General features: G+C 46.0%; 1 protein-coding gene across 1 annotated transcript in view; it reads left to right on the top strand.

Annotated features, from left to right (window-relative positions):
- The window catches only part of LOC147748533 (E3 ubiquitin-protein ligase TRIM39-like), a 160803-nt gene extending 136303 nt beyond the window's left edge, over positions 1-24500 (top strand). The window contains exon 6 of the mRNA XM_086962915.1: positions 23587-24500. Coding sequence (XP_086819041.1) covers positions 23587-24098 — 512 coding nt within the window. The 3' untranslated portion in view covers positions 24099-24500. The remainder of the gene's footprint in view (positions 1-23586) is intronic.
- The last annotated feature ends 230 nt before the right edge of the window (positions 24501-24730 follow it).

Genomic DNA, 24730 nt, shown 5'->3' with positions numbered 1-24730 from the left:
GAATTTTTCATAAAATGTTTTCGAACTGCCTTTTGGCGGAGTTGGACAATGTTCCCACTGATTATAACTGAACACATTTCTAGGATTAGCAGATTTATGCAAATAATGATGCCCAAAATGATTGAAGCAATACATTTCTTCAGAATTCGATGAACCCTGTAAATAATCATGTTCTGTAAATTTTGCTGACATTTCTAAATCTGACATCATATTATTAATATTTTCAAAGTCCCAATCATCAGAGAAAGTACTAGGTGATACAAAGTCACTCAAAGAAATCTTGAACTGGTGTGGATATTTCAAGAGTTCAACCGTGCCATAGATTTCGTAACCAGTATTGTCCCATGCTACACCACCAGGTATAGGAATGGCTGTGATGTTCACTGATGATAGTTCTCTTTTTTCAACGTGAGCGGATCTGTGAGGTTTAAGAACCAAGTTGATGTTCTGACTTGCTGTTTCCATTGTACTATATTTTCCATCAATCATTTTTCCCAAGCTTAAAACTAAGATGAGCCAGAGCTGGAGGAAAAGTACACCTAACACAATCCACAGTTCAATCCACAGTGAAATGTAATATGTTTCTCCAAGTTGATGAGAGTTCTGTAAATTTGTCTTTGAAAATTTTGTTTGCTGGCTTGTCTCCATGTTCACTTGGATCATCGGAAATGTAATCGAAATTGATAAAGTAGCCAGATGCAGTTATGTCAATTGTTTGGATGGCATCAGGATTGTTATTAATCTTTGTAGTTGCTTCTTCCTTTTTCATATTTGAATAGTCCGAGGCTACATCATTGTAGACAGGTGTTTCTTGACAAACTGTTGCAATTTGGGTTTCAAGAGGCAAAAGTTCCATGGCTTTGTTGCATAGTCCTTTTTTATTCACTGCAGGTTTATCAAATGTGATTAGTCTCTCAGTTTAAACCTCTTGGATTGTAGCAAGGTTTGGTCTTCTGCTACTTCTTGGGAGTCCACTGGGCCTAATACTTATTATTGGCCACATGGTTGTGGTTTTACCAGGTCGATTGATACAACTCGGTTCTCCTTTTTACCAGCAAGGGGCGGTAGTACGATTGATCTTGTTCCGCTGATAGCTAAGACAGCTACTGCTTTTCTGTAAGAAGGCCCAAATTCCTTCTTCACCGCGATTTTTTCTCTGACCAGATCCCCAATCTTCGGAATCCAGACAGGTCTTGCTGGGACAGGTGGTTTCTCTTCAGTGGCCGTTGGCTTTAGCTTTGTGTTACTTAGACTTCTTCTTTTTTCATCTAAGTCCTGTAAAACAGCCAAACTATCTTTGATATCAAAAGCTTTTTGTTTCACCACTGAAGTCTGACAATCGAGTTCTTCGATTATCATTCTTGTACCAAACAAAAGTTCATACGGAGTGATTCCACCCAGAGAATTTCTTGGCAGATTGTTAAGACTAAGTTGGACACTTATTAGATGTTTGACCCACCCATCACCCGAACCTAATACCCTCGCTGTTATAGATTGCTTTATGTCACGTTTTTTCTCTCCACTACCGCTTTTCCCTCAGGATGGAATGGACTAGATTATCGCAATGCAATGCCCATGCTAGCCATGACCTCCTTGTAAGCTCGAGAGCTAAACGCAGGACCCTGGTCAGAATGTAGCATGCCAATTGCGTGTGTGCCGATAAAGACTCGCAAATCTTTTATAACAGTTCTGGCGTCAGCCTAGCGCAGGGGCCACATCCAAATGAATCTCGTCTTAATATTTATGGGATCGCATTAGTCAGGTCGGACGCCTGCGTGTAGACAGTCTAATGCTGTCTAATAAAGGTGTCTGGGATGGTCTCATTGTGCTACAGTGAGATATCTGGTCCGGTTCATAACTGCGATCTCTATTGTAGTCTCGACAATCCATTGCAAAGTTATAAACTTGCACGCTCATTCCCGGCCACCAGTATTTTGATTGCAATTCTATTAGAGATTTCAGGCTCTCTTAGTGCCTCAGACCCAATCCCATGTGTGCTTCTTGAATCAAGAAGACTCTCCGGTTCGTGTTTGGAATTACTCTATCCCCCACTCCAGGGATTTGAGCAAACGGAACGGAGTTCGCATCAATTATGTATGTATTTCCGAGTGGATTGTTTAGAGGTAACGCTGCATAATTGCCTTCCACTGAGGCTCTTACTGCTAGTAGCGTTTCTCCATCTATTTGTTTTTTAGAACGCTTTTTTGTAGCTATGGAAGCCGGTTGACCAGCTGCCGCCGTGGCTCTGTTAGCCAATTAATTCCCTGCAACGTGAACGCCATCACGTTGAAGACTCTGCGTATGTATTACGTGAGTCTTTTGTAGTTCTTTCTGTAAAAGAACTACCTGTTCCCATAGCTTTTTATGCTTGATTGTGCAACCTCTTTCATCTTTGGAACCATTTTTAATCCAGGTCTGCATGGAATTATTATAAGATTCGACGCAGTAATGCGAGTCGCACACTATTAGTGTGAGGAATTCGCGATCAGTATTTTTCAGCGCCATTTTGAAAGCCTGTAGTTCAGCTCACCGAGCTGTACAATTTCCGATTGATTGGTCTGAATTTACCTAAGCGCCAGCGACCTTTAACAATCGCACATGCTGAGTTGTAAACTTTTTTATCCACAACGCAGTGTTGTGCAAATCTATCTGTGTAGATTACACAGGTGTACTGTTCCACAGGCAGAATTTCGATCGACAGAGGACATTCTTGTTCGTATTCTAGATGTTCTAGCTTTTTCATTCTGGGATCAAATGCGTGTATCACTTCAGTTGTATCAAGAGAATTAACCCATTGTATCCATTTTGGATCTAATGCCATAGCATTTGGAATGCTCAGTCTTGTTACTGCTTCAAGGGCTGATACTGCTGTTGAAACAGATATCCTCTTCCCATGAGCTAGGGCTTTTTCTTTTGCTACAACCATTTGAACCGCAGTTAGAATTTTTTCAGTTGAACTGAATTTCATTTCAGCTTGTGTGTACAAGTGTGATTTGTAAGTTATTTGTACCGTTTCTCCCTCATTAGAAGTCAGGTATGTAAATCCGCATCTTCCTGGGATGACTCTGATTATAAGGTTGCGTTCGTTTGCGCGTGTTTGCAGTTTTGTTTTAGTTAACATGTCTGTTTGCAATGATCGTAAAATTTCTGTGTGTTTCTGAGTCCAATTAATTGGTTTGAAATCAGGTTTTATTAATTCGTAGAGTGGTTTAACCCTCTCTACATAATTTAGAATGTATGTTCTTCCGAAGTTCAGGAAACCTAGAATTGCTTGTAAGTTTTTCAGCGTTTTTGGAGCTTGGAGTACTGCACATTTCTCTAAGAAGTTGTCTGCTAGGCTTTTGCCGTCACTTGATAATTCATATACTAAAAATAGGAATGTCTGGTCGGCAATTCGTGACTTTTTAAAGTTAAATTTGTACCCTTCAGATGCGAGCCCAAGTATGATGGTGTTCACTCTTTTCAAGTGTGTCTCCAGGTCATTGTCTGTAAGATAGATGTCATCGACATAGGATAATGCCGCATCATCATACATTTGTAGTAACTCTCTTACCCTGGCCGAAAATAATCCTGGGCTGTTCTTGAATCCCTGTGCGAGACGACAAAATTGCTTTTGGCCCGCCATGCTGGAGAAAGCGGTCAAATACCTGCTTTCTGGTGCAATGTTTTGACAGAAAAAACCATTTGAAATATCTAATGTCGTTTTATATTTTTTGCGCACTATATTATTCATTAGTGCTGCACTGTGTGAGTTTTGTACTGCAAATGTTTTACAACAAGAGTTTAGGTGTGTGTAGTCCAAAACTAGACGATATGAATCGTCTGGCTTGGAGACAGGAAACAAAGGATTGTTCATTTGTGAGGTGCACGTTTCAATCACCCCCTGATATTCTAGTTGATCTAAGATCTCTCTGACTTGTTTTTTAGCTTCTTGCTTAACAGGATACTGCCTTTGTGCAGTTGGTTGATTTTTTAACTGGATTTTATGGTGAGGAGAATCCTCATCCCATCCTACATGATTTTTATATAATGCAGGAGCTTTGGCCACTGCCCATTTTTTTTTGCATATGTGTATTTTTTTTTAACTGGAATATGATTTGAGACGGCAGGCATAATCCTTTCTTCGCCATGTGGGCACTCCCTGACAAACTCTGGTGGTGTTCTGCGAGAAGGATATCATAACCTTTAGATAGATTCTCCCAGAAGAGACCTTTTATTTTCCTAGTTTTATCTCCCTCTATACGTAATGTTATTTCATATAGTTTATGGGGCACCCTTCTACAGTGCCTCAGAAACATCGGAATCCAAGGAAAAGCACTGGAATGGATCACCTCGTTCCTCACCGGAAGAACCCAGAGAGTCCGCCTCCCACCATTCAAGTCAGAGGCCACTGAAGTCATCTGCGGCGTACCACAAGGATCCTCACTCAGCCCCACCCTCTTCAACGTATACATGAGCCCCCTCGCGGCCATCGCACGCCAACACAACCTCAACATCATCTCCTACGCTGACGACACTCAACTGATCCTCTCACTCACCAAAGACCCTAACACCGCCAAAACCAACCTACATGAAGGAATGAAAGAAGTAGCCGAGTGGATGAAGCACAGCCGTCTGAAACTGAACTCAGACAAAACAGAAGTCCTTATCTTAGGTACCTCCCCCTCCGCCTGGGATGACTCTTGGTGGCCAGAGGCCCTTAGAAAAGCACCCATCCCGACGGACCACGCACGGAACCTGGGCGTCATCCTGGACTCCTCACTCTCTATGAACAGACAAGTCAACGCCGTTTCATCATCTTGCTTCAACATTCTTCGCATGCTCAAAAAAACATTTCGCAGGATCCCCACCGAAACCAGAAAAACGGTCACCCATGCACTGGTTACAAGCCGCCTGGACTACGGAAACACCCTATACGCCGGTACCACCGCAAAACTCCAGAAAAAACTCCAACGCATCCAGAACGCATCAGCCAGACTCATACTAGACATCCCCTTAAAGACCACATCTCTAGTCACCTGAAAAACCTCCACTGGCTCCCCGTCAATAAGAGGATTACTTTCCGCCTCCTAACCCACGCACACAAAGCACTTTACGAACTTGGACCCGAATGCCTCAACACACGACTTTCCTTCTACACCCCCTCCCGCCAGCTACGATCCTCCAACCAAGCCCTTGCTACCGTACCTCGCATCAACAAAACCACCATGGGAGGTAGATCCTTCTCCTACCTGGCAGCTAAAACCTGGAACTCACTCCCCACTCACCTTCGTCTCACTCAGAACCACCTAGCATTCAGAAAGCAACTTAAAACTTGGATATTCGACAAGTAATTCCCCACCCTTCTTCAAGCGCCTCGAGACCCTCTGGGTATGTAGCGCGCTATATAAATCTTTTGACTTTGACTTCATTCGTGTCCACTGTCTCCAGAAGATTCATCAGGATCTTGCGAGCTATGGTCACTTCTGCTGCGCTGTTTAGCATTGTTTGGGCCCACTCTCCGTTCTTGAGTTGTGTCCTCAGGATCCTCGGCATGTTTTATTTTAATACTGGCTACCTTCTTTTTGGGAAATTGTAATTTTTTACTTTGTTGAGCAGGTTCTTTGTCTTTGGACTTGACGCGCTCTTCTTTATGTTCTGACCATCCTCTTCTTTCCGATTTCTGTGAGGAAGTCTGAAAAGATCGAGAGGGACGTGTATCAATATCATGATATCTGTCAGGTTTTCTCAAATTTTCCCTATTTCTAAGGTTATATCTTTTTTCAGAGGGCACCCATTGTGGAGACTTGGACCCCCCCTCCCTTCTGGAGTTCTATCTCCTCGTTGGGGAGACCTTCCTCTGGTCTGAAAATGTTTTTCTCTGGGAGAGGTTTGCTTATTACCCTCCCACTTCTTCTTTTGAGAATTGAGTTTATTTTTAATGAAAGTTTTTTCAGGATTTTCAGTTAGTTGTGGTTTTAGTGGTTTACCACCTAAACTGTCTCTACCTAATTCTTCATAGGATTTTTCAATTATTCTGGCAAGTTCTAAAGGTTGGTCTGCTATATCGGTTTCTTTTAGTTTTTGGCGGATTGCCACGGATGCTGCTTCTCCTTTTATGTTGGCTAGTAGTATAGCAGAGACTTGCTTAAAGTCTTTCAGTAATTTCATACCTATAGTCAAAACAGGTTCTGGACCATATTCATTTTGAATCTGTCTTTGTACATCTGGTATAACTGCTATAGACGGAATAGCATGTGTTTTTGTGTAGATTGAAGCAAAGACTGTTCCCCAAGTGTCACAGTCCTCCACATGTGGTGCAATCCCCATTGGCAGACAGATTGTCAGAATTCTGAGTTTTTCGTGAGGGGTAGTATCCGGAAATACTGCCTCTATCTGTGTAATTTTCTGAGCTAACCAGAACGGAATTTGTTCCCGTTTTGCGGGTATTTTACCAATGACTGATTGAATAGTCTGTGGTGTAATTTTATTTGTGTTCCCCTGGTGAGGGGTGTGCTGTGGAATTTTTATTGCTGGTTGGACTGTTCAAGTCCGCATGACATATTGTACCAATTGTCTATGTATTATAATTAATTGTTTTAGTTGAACTAAAAGTTCTCTGTCTGACATTTCTTCAATGTCAGGATGTGGTGTATAGCTGGCTAGAACCGGCCATGTGGCTCCTGGTCTACCTAGTGGACCGAGCCTGATAATGTGATTTTGATGTTTTAGGGCGCATTAAACCAGAGCTCCTGCTCTTGGTAAGTTAGTGGAATTTCAACTTCCTCGAAAGGGGTGTATTTTGCTGGAGGTTCCCCTGCTTTGCAGTAGTGGAACTAGTGTGTTACAGCATTTGCTGCTGGAAAAGTTATCCATGAATAGAATACCTCTGTCTGCCGATATTCATGTGCCTCAACAACAAATATGACTGTACCACCTCTTGATGATTCTCTATTTTCTATAAGTTTTATAGTTAAAGTTTTCCTTACATTTACCGGGATGAGTATTGCATCCGGTTGATCTTGTTGGAGACTTGTGTCTTCCGTCAAAAGTTGAGCTGCTAGTCTAGCTCTCTCCCTTTCGTCGTCACTTTCTGACATTTGGCTGATTGAAAGTTTGCAGATCAAGTTTCAAGGAAACAAAGATTAGGTGCACAATATTTTGGAACACTTTATCCTTCAACATTGACTAAACCAAAAACTAATACATAGGAATCTCTTCCTACTAAGTTTTGGCGGATATTAACCTTTTTCCCACTCCAGACGTCTATTGGAGTTTTTACGGAAAAAGGGGTCTGTGTGAAAAGCACGACTGAGTTACTCTAGTATCTAGCGTTAAATTATCGCCTTACCAAACGTTGGGCGCCATGTAGTGTAGTTCCTATATTCCCAATAGGCTCAGCGCATTAGAATAACATAAACAATAGTTTAGACGTTGGACTGAGGTCGACTAGGTCTCTATTGAATGTGTTAGACTTAATTGTGTGTGACAGCTAGCTCAGAGGTCACTAGAAACTTTCTCGGGTAAACAAGGTGTTTAGCTTTCCTGAATAGACAATAAGGGATAAGCTTCTGACAACCATATCACATGACCACTTTGTTCCTCCTGCAATAAGGAATATATCTCCAGAGACGCGGAAACAATAGATAGCTATTTTACTCAGTCAATCGTGCATTCTTCGTATCACCAGCGATGCAGAGAAATAGAGAGACTGGCGTTTTCAATAAAAGGGTTATTTATTGAGCAGTCTTCTTTCTCATGCAAGAGAAATGAATTGCCACAATTGCAATACTTGTCATAAAGTAAAGTGCGTACAGTAAAAGGAGTATTATGAAATAATACTGTAAAAGCATTTATATGGTTTCTAAGCCATAAGATACTTAAAATGGATAAAATACATACAATGATAAAACAATGACTAAACGTACTCAACTGGTATTTCTAAGATACGCCTACCCCAGTGTACCTAACCTAAGCCTAGTACAGGGAAGGAGTAGATGAGTTACAGTTTTTGCCAAGAATCTGAATCAAGAATTCTCTATGTGTCTAATCAGCTCAGTACCTTGGGTATAGAATGAAGGAGGTCTTGTATCTCTCTCTCAGGACTCGATCTCCCAGTAACCCGCGAGGGTATCAGGGAAACACTGGAGCTGGATTTTTCGGCAGGAGAAAAGACAGCGTCTCTCTCAGTGCGTCAGCAGGGAGGGTCGGCTTCCTTCGGCACTCGCATCAGCTGGGCGTCGGGCAAGTAGATAGCCGATCTGCTCCAAACCACTGTGTGTTGCTTAAGGCAGATGTTGGTATATTTATACCTGGAAGGTGCCGAGTTTGACGTAAGGTTGGACATAAGACGTCACTAAGAACTGGCAGTTCTTTCAGGACTCTCAGGAATTCTAGGACAAATCAAAACAGAAGCAGGGGGAATTCCCGGGCTGCTGGAGGCTTGGTTTGTTTAAGAATGCGTTGTACTTTCTAGGAGTCTATGGGAGTAGCCTTGCCGTATTTGGACTGCATTGGCTATGACTTAATATGGATATGATTCTTATGCCTTTATAAGGATATGATTTGTTATAACCACATGAGGGCATAAATCGGGAATATCTAATTAGGGTCCTAGATACATTCACAACACTATCTATCGCCCTAACTCTATCTAACTATCGACCTCACTCTATCTATCTATCGCCCTCACTCCATCTATCTATCGCCCTCACTCCATCTATCTATCGCCCTCACTCCATCTATCTATCGCCCTCACTCCATCTATCTATCGCCCTCACTCCATCTATCTATCGCCCTCACTCCATCTATCGCCCTCACTCTATCTATCGCCTTAACTCTGTCTATCTATCGCACTCACTCTATGTATCTATCGCACCTCCACAGCATCACTCAGGGGCACCACAACATCACTATGCACCACCACAGCATCAATCTGTGCAACCATTCAACAACAACTGGTTCAAATATGTTCTCTCAATGTTTCAAGCTTTATTACAAATGTCACAAAAAGATGTTAATATTTCACTTCTGTCCTTGGATTTTCGTCACAGTAAAATACACTGAACATAATCTTCACAAAAGTTATTTACAAAAGTTTAAGCTATTGCAATTATAAATTACAATAACTTTTATTTAAGTATTAATTATTAAAAAATAAATAAAAGCCATTGTTATTTGTAATATCAATACACGTAAATACAATGAGACCAAAGGACCAAAGGCAGCAGACCAGGTCTAGCACTATGGATCATTTAGTTCTCAATTTTGGATGGTGCAAACTTCTTCCAACACCCGCTGCTGTAGGGTGTATAGATTAGTGAAATACAAAAAACAAAATGGAAGGTGCACTCAAATAAAGTCAATAGAAATGGTAATTTAAAGTATCTTCTTCTTTATTCAGAAGTATTCATGGAGCATAGGCACCGCCAACGCGTTTCATTCCTCTTGCCTTTTAGGAACTTCGTCAGGGCAAGTTCTTTGTACAAGGTGAGCTGGAATCAAAGAAGTCAGGTAAGTGTAGATCAGAAGTGGCGGTAGTTCAGTAGATCAGAACAGAATAACCTTTAAACTTGGAAAACTTAGCCCCACAGGGGGTGGCCTCGAGTAGATCCAGTCGGTATTCTAAGGTTCAGGAGAAGTTTGGAAACTAGAGTCAGCCCCACGACCAAAGTAGTATTGGATGTGTTAGGATTGTATCCTCTTCAACACAGTTTCTAGTATAAATCTTGCGGAGCATGTAACTTTTGGGTCCCACGAAACCGACCTCCGAGATAAAGGAGTCGAACAAATTACTTAAACCGCCACCGGTCCGGAAAATACCCGAGTATTTGTGGCAATAACCACGGAGCACCTGTGATAGGGTGACCGCTCCAGAAGTTCTGACACAACCGGCGTCCTAACACATCCAATACTACTTTGGTCTACTCGAGGCTACCCCCGGTGGGGCTCACTTTTCCAAGTTTAAAGGTTATTCTGTTCTGATCTACTGAACTACCGCCATTTCTGATCTATACTTACCTGACTTCTTTGACTAAAGGGGTATGGGGGGAGGGGTGGACTAGCTCTACTTCTGGCTACCTGTCCCACGTAGTCTATAGGAACTACCATGAGGAATAGAGTCAAGACTGATTTGCATATGACTGAGTCCAAACTGATGTGGCATGGTGAGCAAAAGAAAGAATAGCTACTCCGAGCTATTTCCAGTGATTTGACTTCTTGCAAGCAGCCTCCCATCACCTTTTGTGTGTTTCATGTACCGCCCTAAGTGGCATAGATATGCTCAGAAGCGGGTCCTATGCCACTGGAACCAAGCTGTACCCAGTAAATGAGCCCATAACTAGGGCAAAACCAGTCCTGGGATGCTTGTGTTCTGGTTCAGGGCGGACCTGGCTTGGCAGTTCGGCTTGGACTGTTCCCATGAGTAACAGGGTCAAGACTGATTTGCATATGGCTGGTTTAAACTGAGGTGGCGTGGTGAGCAAAAGAATAATGGGTTGGAGTGCTCCCCAAAGCTATTGCCAGTGGTTAGACTTATTGCAAGCAGGCTCCGATCTCCTTTTGTTTGTTTCATGAACTGTGTCCTTGGCCATGAAAAGACTGTTTGACTTGTTGGCCATGGTGAGTGGGCATGAAAAGATCAAAAAATACGCCACAGAAGGGGCGGCAGGCAGACTGGGGTTGGCAAGGCGCTAAGGAAAGGTCCAAAAACCTGGCCATAGCCCTGCTGTTCCTAAAGCTCCATTGCTAAGTCTGCCTTCTCGCTGAACAAACGGGAGCCCTCAAAGGGCATGTCCATGAGCTATCCAGGCCTCGACAGTGGTTCTCAACCAGGCATTGTGCCTATAGGCCAGAGACAATGAAATCGCTCTGCTCAGTGTGTCCGTTGTCTTAAGGTGAACTTGGCTGCATCCCTCCTGTCAGCAGTTGCTTGAGAGAGTATGACTCTGGCCTCCTCCGAGACAATGGGCAACACTTGCGCAACCGAGTCCCAGAGTGTATGTGAGTATCAGCCCAAGAGACACACAGTGTTCACTGACCGCAGTGTCAGGCTGCCGGAAGAGAACATCCTCTTCCCGAAGGTATCCAGCCTTTTGGATTCCCTGTCCAGTGAGGTGGTATGGAATGCACTGGGGTTGACTTTGGAGGTGGAGGCTTGGGCCCCCAAGCTCTCCCGGGTGGTGTGATCGCGGCGTGCGATTGACCTATGCACAGGAGCCCCTGTGCAGCGCTTGGACCAAACCTCAAGTAAGACATTGTTACGTTCTTCGCTGAATGGGAGTAAAGGTTCCGTGGGGGCAAATCCTGGCTGAAGCACCTCCGTCAAGATCTTCGTCTTGACTGCCACTGAGGGCAGCATAGGGTCCAGGACTTCAGCCGCCCTCCGCATCACCATTGCAAAAGAGGCATCCTCCTCCATAGCCAAAGTAGAGGGAGAGATCAGGCCAGTGTCTGGGGAGGTATCCAATCAAACTACATTCTCCTGATCCTCCTATAAGTTGTCCTCCGGATCTTTTAAATACTGGTATCTATTAGGGCCTTATTGATACCATAATTATCACTCAACCCTGGCCTGTCATAGGACTAAGGCACTGACTCCAATACTGGGAGTCTGCACCTGGTTGGCACCGGCATCAGACGAAGCCTGTCCAGCTCCGTGTCAGAGTTGGGAATGATGAAGGGGACACTTCCACTGCTGGGCATCAGTGGTGGGAGGCGCAGAGACAGCCCAAGCGCAGGCTTCACCACAGAACAAGGCCTCAAGTGCTGACGGAGCGGCGACTCACCTAAAGACTTGTGGGGCAAAGACCTCTTTGACTTCTTATTTTTGTGGGACTTCCTCAACGATTTGGAGTAGGATGGCGATTGCTGGGTATAGCTCCATGAATGATATCAGGATCTTCCTTATGACCGAGACCTGAAGTGTCACTGAGACAATTGACGTCAGGCGGTGAGGAGCTTGAGGGAGCGCTCTCTCAGCACCTCAGAATGTATGGCGTGGCAGTCATCGCATGTCTTGGCATCGTGGTCATGCTCAAGCCACCATAGACAAACCAAATGCAGAACCGTCTCCGACATATGTCGATGACAGGCGCCGCATGGCTTAAAACCTGCCTTTCTGGTGGACATCCTTCACACCTGGAGACAAAGTGTCCAAAATATTCGTCAAAAGGTTGAAAAACTGTCAGTCAAAAATGACTGAGGGTATCTCTTCTCAGGATCTGCGTTGACTGTTGCAGGAAGAAAACAACGGACATCAGCACGCTGAGGTGGCGTCTATATAGGCACCGCGCACATCACTTCTGACGTGTAAGACACCAACAACACCACCTACCGGTGTGCAGGGGTACTGCTTATCAAAAATGTCCAGATTGACTCTGAAACCTAGGGAATATTGTAAGGGAAGTAATTTCTGGCTAGAGGTCTCTATCAGATTATCTCTGCCAGAACATCAAACTTGCATGCCTGTGATCAGTTCTCTTTAGTAATAGCATAACTTAAACAATTTGCTTACCCCAGTATTGGAACTTTCAAAGATTCCCATGCTTTGTATCATTCCCCGTCGTCGGAATGGGAGTCTTGGTAACAAAAATACCATAGCTGTAGGTACAAAAGACAAAGGAAAAAGGCCTAGGCCTCATTCCCTTTTGTAGCATATCACCCTCTTTGTATATCAGCCAATCAGAAGTGCCTCACCCCTTAGAACCTTCCTGAAGGAACCTCAGAGCCTTAGATTTTCTACCGCACGTTGTGCTTAGGGAGTCTCCTGTGAGCTCTGCTCAACTTCTACTCTTATAAGGAATTTCTTTAGGATTTTTTCTTCAGAATCTTTCAGATTCACTTCAGGATTGTTGACTGCCTTCCAGGATGTCTGAAATGGAGAAGAAAAAAGCCCTTTTCAAGCCATGTTCCACCTGTGGCAAGAAAAGGCTTTTTGTGGAGGATAAGCACAAAGACTGCATCTATGGCCTCTATCCTGACCACAAAGCTGCGGACTGCAAGATCTGTCGCACCTTTTCGACCACGACCCTCCGGGACCGTGAGGGTAGACTTTTAACATGGCTCCAGAAGCTGAAATCCAGGAAGGAGACTGTCTCTAGTGACAGTGAGGATGCAGCGTCGATGTCTTCCTCAAGAAGGTCAGTGAAGAGGGGTAGGGGTTCCCCTTCTCCTTCTGTGGAAAGATCTTCTAAGGCCTCCAAAAAGACCCCCAGTGAGTCTGAGAGCCTAGGTCCCAGCAAATCTCCTCACCGAGGTGAAAAGGAGAGGGTAGGACCAGCTACGCCTTCAAAAGGTGAGAAGACTGCCTCAGCCTTCAAAAAACCTTCTTCCCAGTCTTCTGAGAGGAGTTCTAAGTCCTCGACAATGAAGACGTCGACGGCGGAGGTTCCGTCGACGAAGAAATCGACATCGAAGTTGATATCATCGACTATGACGTCAACGGGAGTTTCGTCGACGAAGGTACCGTCGACGGCAGGTATATCAGCGTCGACGGAGGACGTGCCGACGACGAAGGCGCCGACGACAAAGACGGCGTCTATGACGAAGACTGCGCCGAAGACGCCACCGACGAGGGTGTCGACTACGAAGGCGCCGGCGACGAAGGTGACGATGTCGACGGTGACGACGCTGACGGTCTCGTCGACGAGGGCATCGACGACGACGACGCTGACTAGGACCACGGCTGGTGTGTCCACAGTTTCCTCGTCGACGACTTCGACGACCCCGATCTCGTCGACGCGTGTACAGCCGTCGACGATATTATCCTCTGAAAAAAGGATTACTATTTCTGTGACAAGAATCACACCGGAGATGACTTCTCCGAGGAGTGTGTCCCCCCTACTGCCAACCATGCTTTTTCAAGAAGGGGAGTCAGAGGAGGAGGACCAGGACGCTTACAGCTATGCCAATAGTCCCTCCCAACTTCTAGTCAAGTGCCAGGAGACGGACTCTGAGGGTGAATACGACCACGAGGAGATTGGTCATCATCAAACTGCCCAGTCACAACATCATTCTGGCAGGATATGGTGACGGTGCCATCTTCTTTTCTCCAAGATCTGCATAACATGCTGCAGGACTACAAATCTAGGGCGAATAGGCCAATTCAGGTCTCGACAGCACCTGCTGCGCCTACAGTGATTTCGGCCTCGCCAGTGACGCCAACTTTACCGGCTCAGTTTTCTCCTCAGCCTCAAACATCCTTCCAACAGGATTCCTCCGGGTTGCAAGAGGCCCAGGATGATTCCTCGGATGAGGATCAGCAGTCGGATCATGACTCTATTCCTAATACTGAATATGATGAATATATCATTCCTGATCCTGCTTCACCAGTCCCAGATCCGGCGGATTCCCCGCCAGCGGACATTGGGGGCTTCCATCAGTTGATGGAGAGAGCAGCAGGCAGATTCAAATTGGCCATGCCTAAGGTTACTACTGATTGTTTCCTATACGATTTCAAAGAACCTTTTAGGAAATCGACAAGATCCATTCCTATCGTGGATCATCTGTGGAAGGAGGGCCTTAAGGCTATGAAGAACCCGGCGACGGTGGTCCTCTGTGCCACCGCGTCTGGACAAGAAATACAGGGCACCCGACGAGGGTCAACGGCCTTAACGGGTCATCCAAGACCAGACTCCGTTATCTCGCAGGCAGCGCAGAGAAAATCTCGTAACCCCTCTGCTCCCTTAACAACTCCTCCGGACAAGGAAGGGCGGAGATTGGACAATGCCGGGAAGAGATTCTCATCAATGGCGAGTTTACTAGTACGAGCTGCTAATGCCCTGGCGATCTTGGGGAGATATGACCGCCAGTTTTGGTGTGATATCGCCCCGTACATTGACCAGCTGCCTCCGGAGTCAACATCTGAAGCAAAAAAGATCTTGCAAGAGGGAGAAGCGACTTCAATGGAAATCATTGACTGTGCAATGGACATTGCAACCACAGCGTTTCGGTCCCTGGCTGGGGCAGCAGTCCTCCATCGCCAAGGATGGCTCAAGACGACTTGGTTCCAGCCTGAGATCCAGAACAAGGTCCTTGATCTCCCGTTTGATGGGGAGGCATTATTCGGGAAACTCATACACTTCAAGAAATAAAAAAGGACACAGAGACTGCCAGGTCCTTGGGGACCCTTCAATTCCGCAAGTCTCCTTTTAAGGGATCCAGAGGCAGAGGTAGTACCTATAGGGGATCCTTCCAACAACAGCCCTATTCCTCCACGGGCTCAGGTTCCCAGCAATACCGTCAGCCTTATCAACAGCGGCAGGGCTAGTCTACAAACTACTCCAGGCCTTACAATAAGGGGAAACAGGCTGGACGAGACTCGTCAAAGCTCCAATAGCGGCCTCCTGGCTCTTCCTACTGGAACCTACTTCAAGAAATCATCAGTTGGAGGCAGGGTCACCAAATACCTTCAAAACTGGTCCAAAATAACATCGGACCGTTGGGTGCTCAACATCATTCGGAAAGGGCATACTTTGGAATTCACGCAAGTCCCTCCACCCAAGCCCCCGGCAGCCATTCCGTCGAAACACCAGCGTCTCCTGCGGTTCGAAGTGCAACAGATGCTCCGGAAGGAAGCAGTAGAGCCGGTTCCCTCAAACCAAAGGGGACAAGGATTCTATTCCAGGTTCTTCCTGGTGAGGAAGACGCTAGAGAAATGGCGCCCCATTTTAGACCTCAGGGAGCTAAACACCTATCTCATCTCCCTGTCCTTCCGGATGGTCTCTCTCCAGGACATCTTGAAGCTCATCAATCCGGGGGATTTCATGGCCACACTCGATCTCGAGGATGCATATTTCCACGTTCCGATTCACCTAGCACACAGAAGGTTTCTGCGATTCACAGTAGCCAAGAGCCATTTTCAGTTCAGGGCTTTACCCTTTGGACTCCGCTCAGCCCCGAGAATTTTTACAAAGGTGCTGGCGCCAGTAGCAGCTTTCCTGCGAAGGAACCATTTCCAAGTCTTCCCCTACCTGGACGACTGGTTGCTGAAAGTTCCGTCCAGGGAGGCAGCGCTGGAGGCTGTTTAAGCTTGTACGAATTTGTTTCAGAATCTGAGCCTCACTCGGAACAACGAGAAGTCCTCTCTGGTCCCATCCAAAAAGGCTCGCTTCCTGGGGGCCCTCTTGGATTCAAAGCTCTCAAGAGCCTTCCCTACTCTGGAAAGGAGGGAAAAATTACAGACCTTGGCTCTGGACTTACGGGCAAGAAGGTGTCTTTCCATACGCCGCTACAAATCTCTACCGGGGGTGATTTCATCGTGTATTCCCCTGATTCCCCATTGCAGACTGAGAATGCGTCCTCTGCAGGAGGAACTAGACAACCAGTGGCAACAGGTCCACGGTTCATTCGAGGACATGGTGACGGTCATTCCAAGGATGAAAGAAGCAATCTTATGGTGGACAGATCAAAAAACTTGTCCCAAGGTCTATCCTTCGTAAGCGACCCGTCCCCACATGTAGTGACAACGGACGCGTCATTGGAGGGTTGGGGAGCAGTGATGCAAGACCTGTATGTCAGCGGTCATTGGTCGCCTCAGGAGAAATGTCTCCACATCAACCTTTTAGAGCTAAGGGCGATAAGACTGGCTCTGCAAGCTTTTCTTCCTCCCCTGGAAGGTTTGCAAGTGCTTATCAGGATGGACAACAATACGGCCATGCACTATGTGAACAAGGAAGGAGGAACCAGATCTCGTCCATTGTCGCAAGAAGCTCAACAGATCTGGGAATGGGCGATCCTGCAGAGGATATCGCTGAAGGCAGAACACTTACCAGGGGTCCTAAACAAAAACGCAGACAGACTGAGCAGGTCATCCTCAGTCAGCCACGAATGGGAATTGAATCAGAGAGTTTTGGATGAGGTCTTCAGCCAGTGGGGCAGACCGGAGATCGATCTTTTTGCCACTCCGACCAACAAGAAATGCTGGACTTATGCATGCAGGCTTCACCATCGAGGTTCTCTGGGGAGTGTGCTTTCGATAGCATGGTCGAGGACATTTGTCTACGCCTTTCCTCCCATACCTCTAATCCCACGGCTTATCAGGAAGATCAAGGTGGAGCCGTGCAGGATGATCCTGATAGCCCCGGCTTGGCCGAGGCAGTTCTGGTACACAGAGCTCCATCTGTTGTCGATAGCTCCTCCTCTTCCTTTGAGAGTTCTGCCGGATCTTCTCACAATGTCCGACGGACAGATTTGGCACCCAGATCCACAGTCGTTACACCTGACTGCATGGCTCCTGAGCAGCGAGAGTTTATGAACCTACCCTTATCAAGAGAGATTAAGGAGGTTCTGTCCCAGGCAAGGGCTCCTTCAACAAACAGGACTTACCACCTTAAGTGAAAAAGATTTTGTTGCTGGTGTAGGAAAGAAAGCATTGATCCTTTCACTTCCAAGCCTCATCAGATCCTACCTTATCTGCTATCCTTGGCGAAGTCGGGACTAGCCCATTCATCGATTAAGGTCCATTTGGCTGCATTATCAAGGTTCAGAAGGACAGGGTCTGGTCCTTCCTTGTGGTCTTCCAGAATTATCAAGCAATTTCTTAAGGGCTTGTTCAGGGTCTACCCACCAGTGAGACCGCCCCCTCCTACATGGCATCTAAATCTAGTCCTTTCTCAACTCATGAAGGGCCCATTTGAACCAATCCATCTTTCTGACATGAAATACCTTTCGTGGAAATTGGCTCTCCTCCTCGCTCTCACGTCGGCTAGGCGTGTTGGAGAATTGCAGGCTTTGACCATCCAAGAACCTGTCCTTCAATTCAAGAGAAACACTGTAATCATGAGACCTAATCCTAGGTTAATGCCTAAGGTTCCCTCGGATTTCCACTTGAATGAGCCGGTCATTCTGAAGGCGTTCTTTCCTCAACCGGCTACGCCAGCAGAAAGAGCATTGCATTTGCTGGATGTGCAACGGTGCTTGAAATTCTATTTGGAACGTACTAAAGGTTTTCGAAAATCCTCACAGCTATTTGTTGCCTTCGGAGGTCCAAGCAAGGGCCTTCCGCTATCCAAACAGAGTGTTTCAAGATGGATCACGAGTGCCATTCTGCATTGTCACAAGGCTGCAGGAAAACCTCTAACTGGAAAGATCCGAGCACATTCCACAAGACCTGTGGCTTCTTCAACAGCCCTCTTTGCGGGGGTACAGATTAAGGACATTTGCAGAGCTGCTACCTGGAGCAGCGTTCACACCTTTACCAAGCATTACTGCTTAGAATCCTTGCAACAAGATGATGCGGCAGTAGGACAGGCTGTCCTGAGGAACCTCTTCCAATGATGGTGAGCTTTCCTTTCTATCCCACCTTCCGTATTACACATTTTGTATCTTATGTCATGTTGCCTATTGCTATAATTTTATGATGCAAAATGTGATTTTCTTGCTAACTGCTTGCTACTCTGATACAAAGCATGGGAATCTATGAAAGTTACAATACTGGGGTAAGAAAACAAGTTACTTACCTGTAACTTTAGATCCCCAGTATTGGTAACTTTCATAGATTCCCATGCGCCCACCCACCTCCCCGAGGAAAGCTCAGCCTACAACAGATATGGTGTCTAAGTACACAACGGCTACGAAAATCTGAGGTTCCTTCAGGAAGGTTCTAAGGGGTGAGGCACTTCTGATTGGCTGATGCCTAAGCTTGGTTTCTTTTACACAAAGAGGGTGATATGCTACAAAAGGGAATGAGGCCTAGGCCTTTTTCCTTTGTCTTTTGTACCTACAGCTATGGTATTTTTGTTACTGACACTCCCATTCCGACGACGGGGAATGATACAAAGCATGGGAATCTATGAAAGTTACCAATACTGGGGAACTAAAGTTACAGGTAAGTAACTTGTTTTCTTCTTTAATTGCACATTCATGCCATAGGCACTGTACGTAGGGATGGGGGTGAGGAGGTCCTGAAGCGCTCCCAGAATAAATATGTTTGAGTACAGAAGTGAATGACAAATAAACAGGCCTTTACATTTTGTTTTACCTTGTCACATTTGCTGTGCATAGACAGCGGTCAAATGTTAGGTTCTTTTCTTTTTATGACTGCAAAGTGAGAGGATTTATATAACAAAAACTTGCTGAGCACTGGGGATGTGAAATAAAGGTATAAGGATATTATTTATTTTCTAGCACACCTCAAAATTTAAATGGCAGTAAATTAATTGTACAAATATTTCAGAGGAAATCAGAATTAGGAACGTTTGTTACTATGAATTGTGGTGGAAACAAATTTTAATATGATCAAACCAAATCGATACCATAGGTGATGCCAAATTCCACACATTATCACTTTATAGTTTGTGCCCTGTATCGTTTTTTTTAGTAAAACTGTATGCATGCAAATGTAATGGTCATTTCAATGGACAGTGTGCTTTCTGTAATGGCAGTATTCTGCCACACCATTCAAACTCCACTCTACGCCCCTCCACTCTACGAAACTCCACGCCACTTCACTCCAGCTCACTCCACTTCGCTCTATGCCACTCCTCTCCATTCTATGCCACTCCACTCTACGCCACAACACTCTCTAAGCCACGACACTCTCCTCCAATCCTTGCCACTAACTTTTAGCCATGCTAAACAGCAGCCAAGCTGGTGTACAACATTGCTAAAACACATTGGCAAAGCCAATAGCGCTCGCATAGTTAAGACCTTTTGACTTTGCCAATGCTTGTATAATATATATTGTTATTTAAGTTTAACATTGTATAGCAGTAATTTTCCATTATTGAACTCGGAATTTGAGAAAGAGGAAAACCAAAATAAATAATATGTTGGCGAACAACACAACCCCTCCCTCCCGTCATAGCCCAGCTTTGAATTGGTGCCCTCTGCGTTGCCAGTGTCCACTTCTAATTGGGCCCTTTGTATAATCATTCACACTTCGCCCAAGCCTTGTCTCACTCCAGATGTTTATTATGTATGCATGATAATTTTGACTACCCGATCCCTTGTATTGCACTCTTGTCCATTCACATAAGGTATGTGATTCGGCCTAATCCTCTCCATCATAAGTAGATTATGTAGTGCAATGTTGCTGTGTCCGCCTATCAGCAGGGTTCTCTCCCATGTCTCCCCCTCATTTTGCCAATGCACTACTTGTTGCTACTGGGTGGCAGAACAGGAAGTTCAAACCCTCCTCTCCCTCACAGTAGTTTTAAAGTATCCAGCTTAACACCTGCCTATATAAGGTAAATCAACAGTTGATCGATGTCTCTGAAGACACTCCGCAAGAACAATAACCCCATTTTAAATGGTTAATACTTATGAAATTCGGTACAAGACTACCTAAATTGATATGTCCAAGAACTCTCAGTTAGAATATGTAGTTTTTAGGGCTCGCTGCGAAAAGCGCGCTCTCGCAGAGAGAACTATAGCTGTCCAACGAGGGGCGACAGGAGCTGGCCACGCGCATCTGCCAGAATTGGATCGGAGTGGGTGGCGCGCACAACCACGCGCTCTGATTCCGGCAGGCTAGTCACACCCACACCAACACAGAGACGCGCGCGCGCACACACACACACAGGCAGACACGCCGAGACATGCACGCAAACACACACTAGCGTACATACACGCACGCATACACACGAGCGCACACATACAGAGGCGCACACCACCACCTCCCGCCGCACACACACAAGAGCGCGCACACACACACAAGCGCGTTTGCCGCCACGGTGAGAGTCGCCGCTAAGCATACGGCTTGCACCGCCCTTTGTGCTCCCTGAAGTCCTGAAGTGTGCGCTGTGCGAGTCTCACCCCCATCACGACTCGCACAGCCTCTCTGCCTCGCCTGCGCCCTGGGTCACTGAGCGTACGCCAGGCGGCGCGGGCACTGTAAGCGCACCGCCCTACGAGTCGCACCTGCCTGGTGCGACTCGTACACTCACTTAGAATCGTACCATCTCCCAAGTATGCTCCCGAGTACGCGTCTCACGCGGGATGCTTGAGACTCGGTAGGGTCGTCCCCCGATCGGCGTACGAGGCGCACAGAGGTGTTCAGGCCTCACGGACAGCGCGTCCCCGCCTTAGGTCTTGCCTGCAAGCTAGGGAGGGCGTGTTTGGAGCCTCTTGTTACCCCCTAAAAGAAGAAACAGTGCCTGAGGCCCAGTAAAGTGGTTTTGAGGGGCATTTAACACTGTTTGAAGATTGAACATTGGTAGTAAGAACTGGGACATCCCAAAAAGTAACTGGAATTGTTTTAAAGTGACTGAAACGGGTGCGCGCACAACCACGCGCTCCGATTCCGGCAGGCTAGTCACACCCACACCAACACAGAGACGCGCGCGCAAACACACACACAGGCACACACGCAGAGACATACACACACGCAAACACTAGCGCACATGCACGCATACACACGAGCGCACACATACAGAGACACACACCACCACCCCCGCCGCACACACACAAGAGCGCGCGCACACACACACACGAGCGCACACACACAATAACTGCGTCAGCCCCGTGCGTGAGGTGCATCATCAGAGCTGTGTGAATAATAACAGCTGTGAGCCCGTGCCTAAGGTGCATCATCAGAGCTGTGTGAATAATAACACCTGTGAGCCCGTGCCTAAGGTGCATCAGAGCTGTGTAAATAATAACTGCGTCAGCCCCGTGCGTGAGGTGCATCATTAGAGCTGTGTGAATAACAACTGGGAGCCCATGCGTGAGGTGCATCATCAGAGCTGTGTGAATAATAACAGCTGTGAGCCCGTGCCTAAGGTGCATCAGAGCTGTGTAAATAGTAACTGCGTCAGCCCCGTGTGTGAGGTGCATCATCAGAGCTGTGTGAATAATAACAGCTGTGAGCCCGTGCCTAAGGTGCATCAGAGCTGTGTAAATAATAACTGCGTCCGCCCCGTGCATGAGGTGCATCATCAGAGCTGTGTGAATAATAACAGCTGTGAGCCCGTGCCTAAGGTGCATCATCAGAGCTGTGTGAATAATAACTGCGTCAGCCCCGTGCGTGAGGTGCATCATCAGAGCTGTGTGAATAATAACAGCTGTGAGCCCGTGCCGGAGGTGCATCATCAGAGCTGTGGAAATAATAACAGCTGTGAGCCCGTGCCTAAGGTGCATCAGAGCTGTGTTAATAATAACTGCGTCAGCCCGGTGCGTGAGGTGCATCATCAGAGCTGTGTGAATGATAACTGTGTCAGCCCCGTGCGTGAGGTGCATCATCAGGGCTGTGTGAATAATAACAGCTGTGAGCCCGTGCCTAAGGTGCATCATCAGAGCTGTGTGAATAATAACAGCTGTGAGCCCTTGCCTGAGGTGCATCATCAAAGCTGTGTAAATAATAACTGCGTCAGCCCCGCGCTCAGGTGCATCATCAGAGCTGTGTGAATAATAACAGCTGTGAGCCCGTGCCTAAGGTGCACCATCAGAGCTGTGTGAATAATAACTGCGTCAGCCCCGTGCGTGAGGTGCATCATCCACATTGCTCAGGTCACCCAAATTCCTGCACTCTCTACCACACTGCTTTCAAAAACAGCATACTCTTGCACACACTCTCACTGCTCACCAATTCAAAGTTTGCTAAACATTTTATGCCAATAACTCCAACTTTAATGCTGCGAGACCTATTGCATTGTAAATGCTTGTCTTAGATCCTGGCAATCGAAGGTTGAGCACATACGTCTTAAATGTTGTGTGGCTTTTACATATGTTTTCTAATGATATCACTGCATGGAGCCTAGTAAAGGTATGACAGCCGTTTAGTACAGTCTGCGGTCTCGAGTGGTGTGGTATCTAGTAGAGTATATCATTTAGCGCAATATGCCTTCTACTACAGAGTAATATCTACTACGTAGTCCGGTTTGGTAGAGAGTGTGATCTGCTATCAGTGTCGCGTGCTATCAGGTGCAGGGTATCCTTCAATACATGTTTTTAGTGTGCTGTGCTGTCTAGTGTAGTGTACTGTCCAGTACAGTATATAGAATAGCAGCTTGGCATAAGTTTGCTTTCTATTATATTGTTTAGTTGAGTACAATATACTGCCTAGCCAGTGTTAAGTCGAGAATAGTGTGCTTTCCAGTATGTTGTGCTCGCTATTGCGTCGCATGCTGTCTAGTAAAATGCGCTGTCCGGTGCAGGGTACCACCAAGTGCAGTGTTCAGACTAGTATAGTGTGCCCTCTAGAGCAGAGTGCTATCTCATCCAATGTGCTGTGCAGTACAGTGTGCTTTTGTACTGTGCTGTCTAGTGTAGTGATCAGTTTTGTGCAGTGAGCGATCTGTTACGGTGCACTGTCTAGTACAATGTGCTCTCTAATGCAGTGTGCCATCTAGCCTAGTTCACTGTGCTATCTAGTGCAGTGTACCATTTAGTACAGCAGGCCATCTATTACATTGTGAAGTCTATTGTAGGATGCTCTCTAGTTCATTTTTCACCCGAAAACCATACACCCCAGTGACCTGTGTCCAGCAGCTGGTGTTTGTGATTTTCCTACTACTATAAAAATATTCAATTATATCAATGTGCTGCTCCTTCTAGATACGGACGCAATATAGCAAATACCCTCAAATAAAATATAAAATTGCTACTATAGCCCTTTGTTTGCGTTAAATCACTATTAATACCCTGTCTCTCTCTCTCTCCCCTCTACAGTGACAGTGACCCTGGATCCAGACACAGCACATCTTCAGCTCGCCCTGTCTGAGAATCAGAGACATGTGAGAGTCGCAGACAAAGCACAGATCCTTCCACAAACTCCAAAGAGATTTACCAACTGGTGGTGTGTGCTGGGGAGCGAGGGGTTCACCTCCGGAAGGCATTACTGGGAGGTGCAGCTTGTGCAGGAGGGGGTAAAATGTTATGTGGGCATTATAGCCGACTCTGTCAACAGGAAGAGTACCTTCACATGGTTACCTCAGACGGGAGTCTGGGCTGTAACCGGGTCCAATGGTCAGTATTCAGTACTCACCTCGCCTCGGACCTCTCTGTCCCCAAAGGAGAAGCCCAAGAAGTTGGGGGTGTATCTGGATTACGAGGGAGGGCAGCTGGCTGTGTACAATGCTGACTCCATGGAGCTTCTCTACACTTTCCCCCACACCAGCTTCACACAAAGGCTCTTCCCAATTTTCGATCTTTGGCCAGGAGCAGAGCTGAGGATGGTGTAGAAGCTGCTGCTCCTCTTTTGTAAATAATCTGCCCCTGATTTGTGATTTACGAGTCTGAACCCCTTCAGGAGAATGGTTTACTGGTCCACAAAGTGCAACTGCTGATCTGTTTCTATTAGGAATCTCCCTCGCCCCCCCCCCCCCCCCCCCCCCCTTCATTCAGGTCATTCAAGTCAAGACTATAGGCTATAGATACTATACAAATGGTTGAAATAACTGTGCTATGGGCTTAGAAGTGAAACTTGGGAACTAGTCAACATTTATACCGAGTCTAGTTTTGTACCAAGAAACTCCTGGCAAAACGACTGATGAGTACATTTTATAATTTTTTTTATGGAGTTGGAAAAACATTGAATATTTTGTAACTGAATGAAAAATAATCAATAAAGATATGTTTAACAAACACTGGCAATGCCTAGTTCATACTGGAAGTGTTTCTAAGGGTCTGGTGAGTTTAGGCACCCAGTAACTCATCATACATGCCCTCTGTCACTCAACCCAGAACAATGCATCCGTTCATCAACCCACTGACTCATTCCTGCTGTCACCCACTCAACCATAATCAATACAACACATACATAAACTCAATATGCATATGCAAGATATTTTAAAAGAATAAAAGTCGAAATAAG

The sequence above is a fragment of the Lissotriton vulgaris genome, chromosome 1_1 (genome assembly GCF_964263255.1).
Source record: "Lissotriton vulgaris chromosome 1_1, aLisVul1.2, whole genome shotgun sequence".
In the NCBI taxonomy this organism is placed as follows: Eukaryota; Metazoa; Chordata; class Amphibia; order Caudata; family Salamandridae; genus Lissotriton; species Lissotriton vulgaris.
This window is presented reverse-complemented; position numbering and strand designations above follow the sequence as displayed.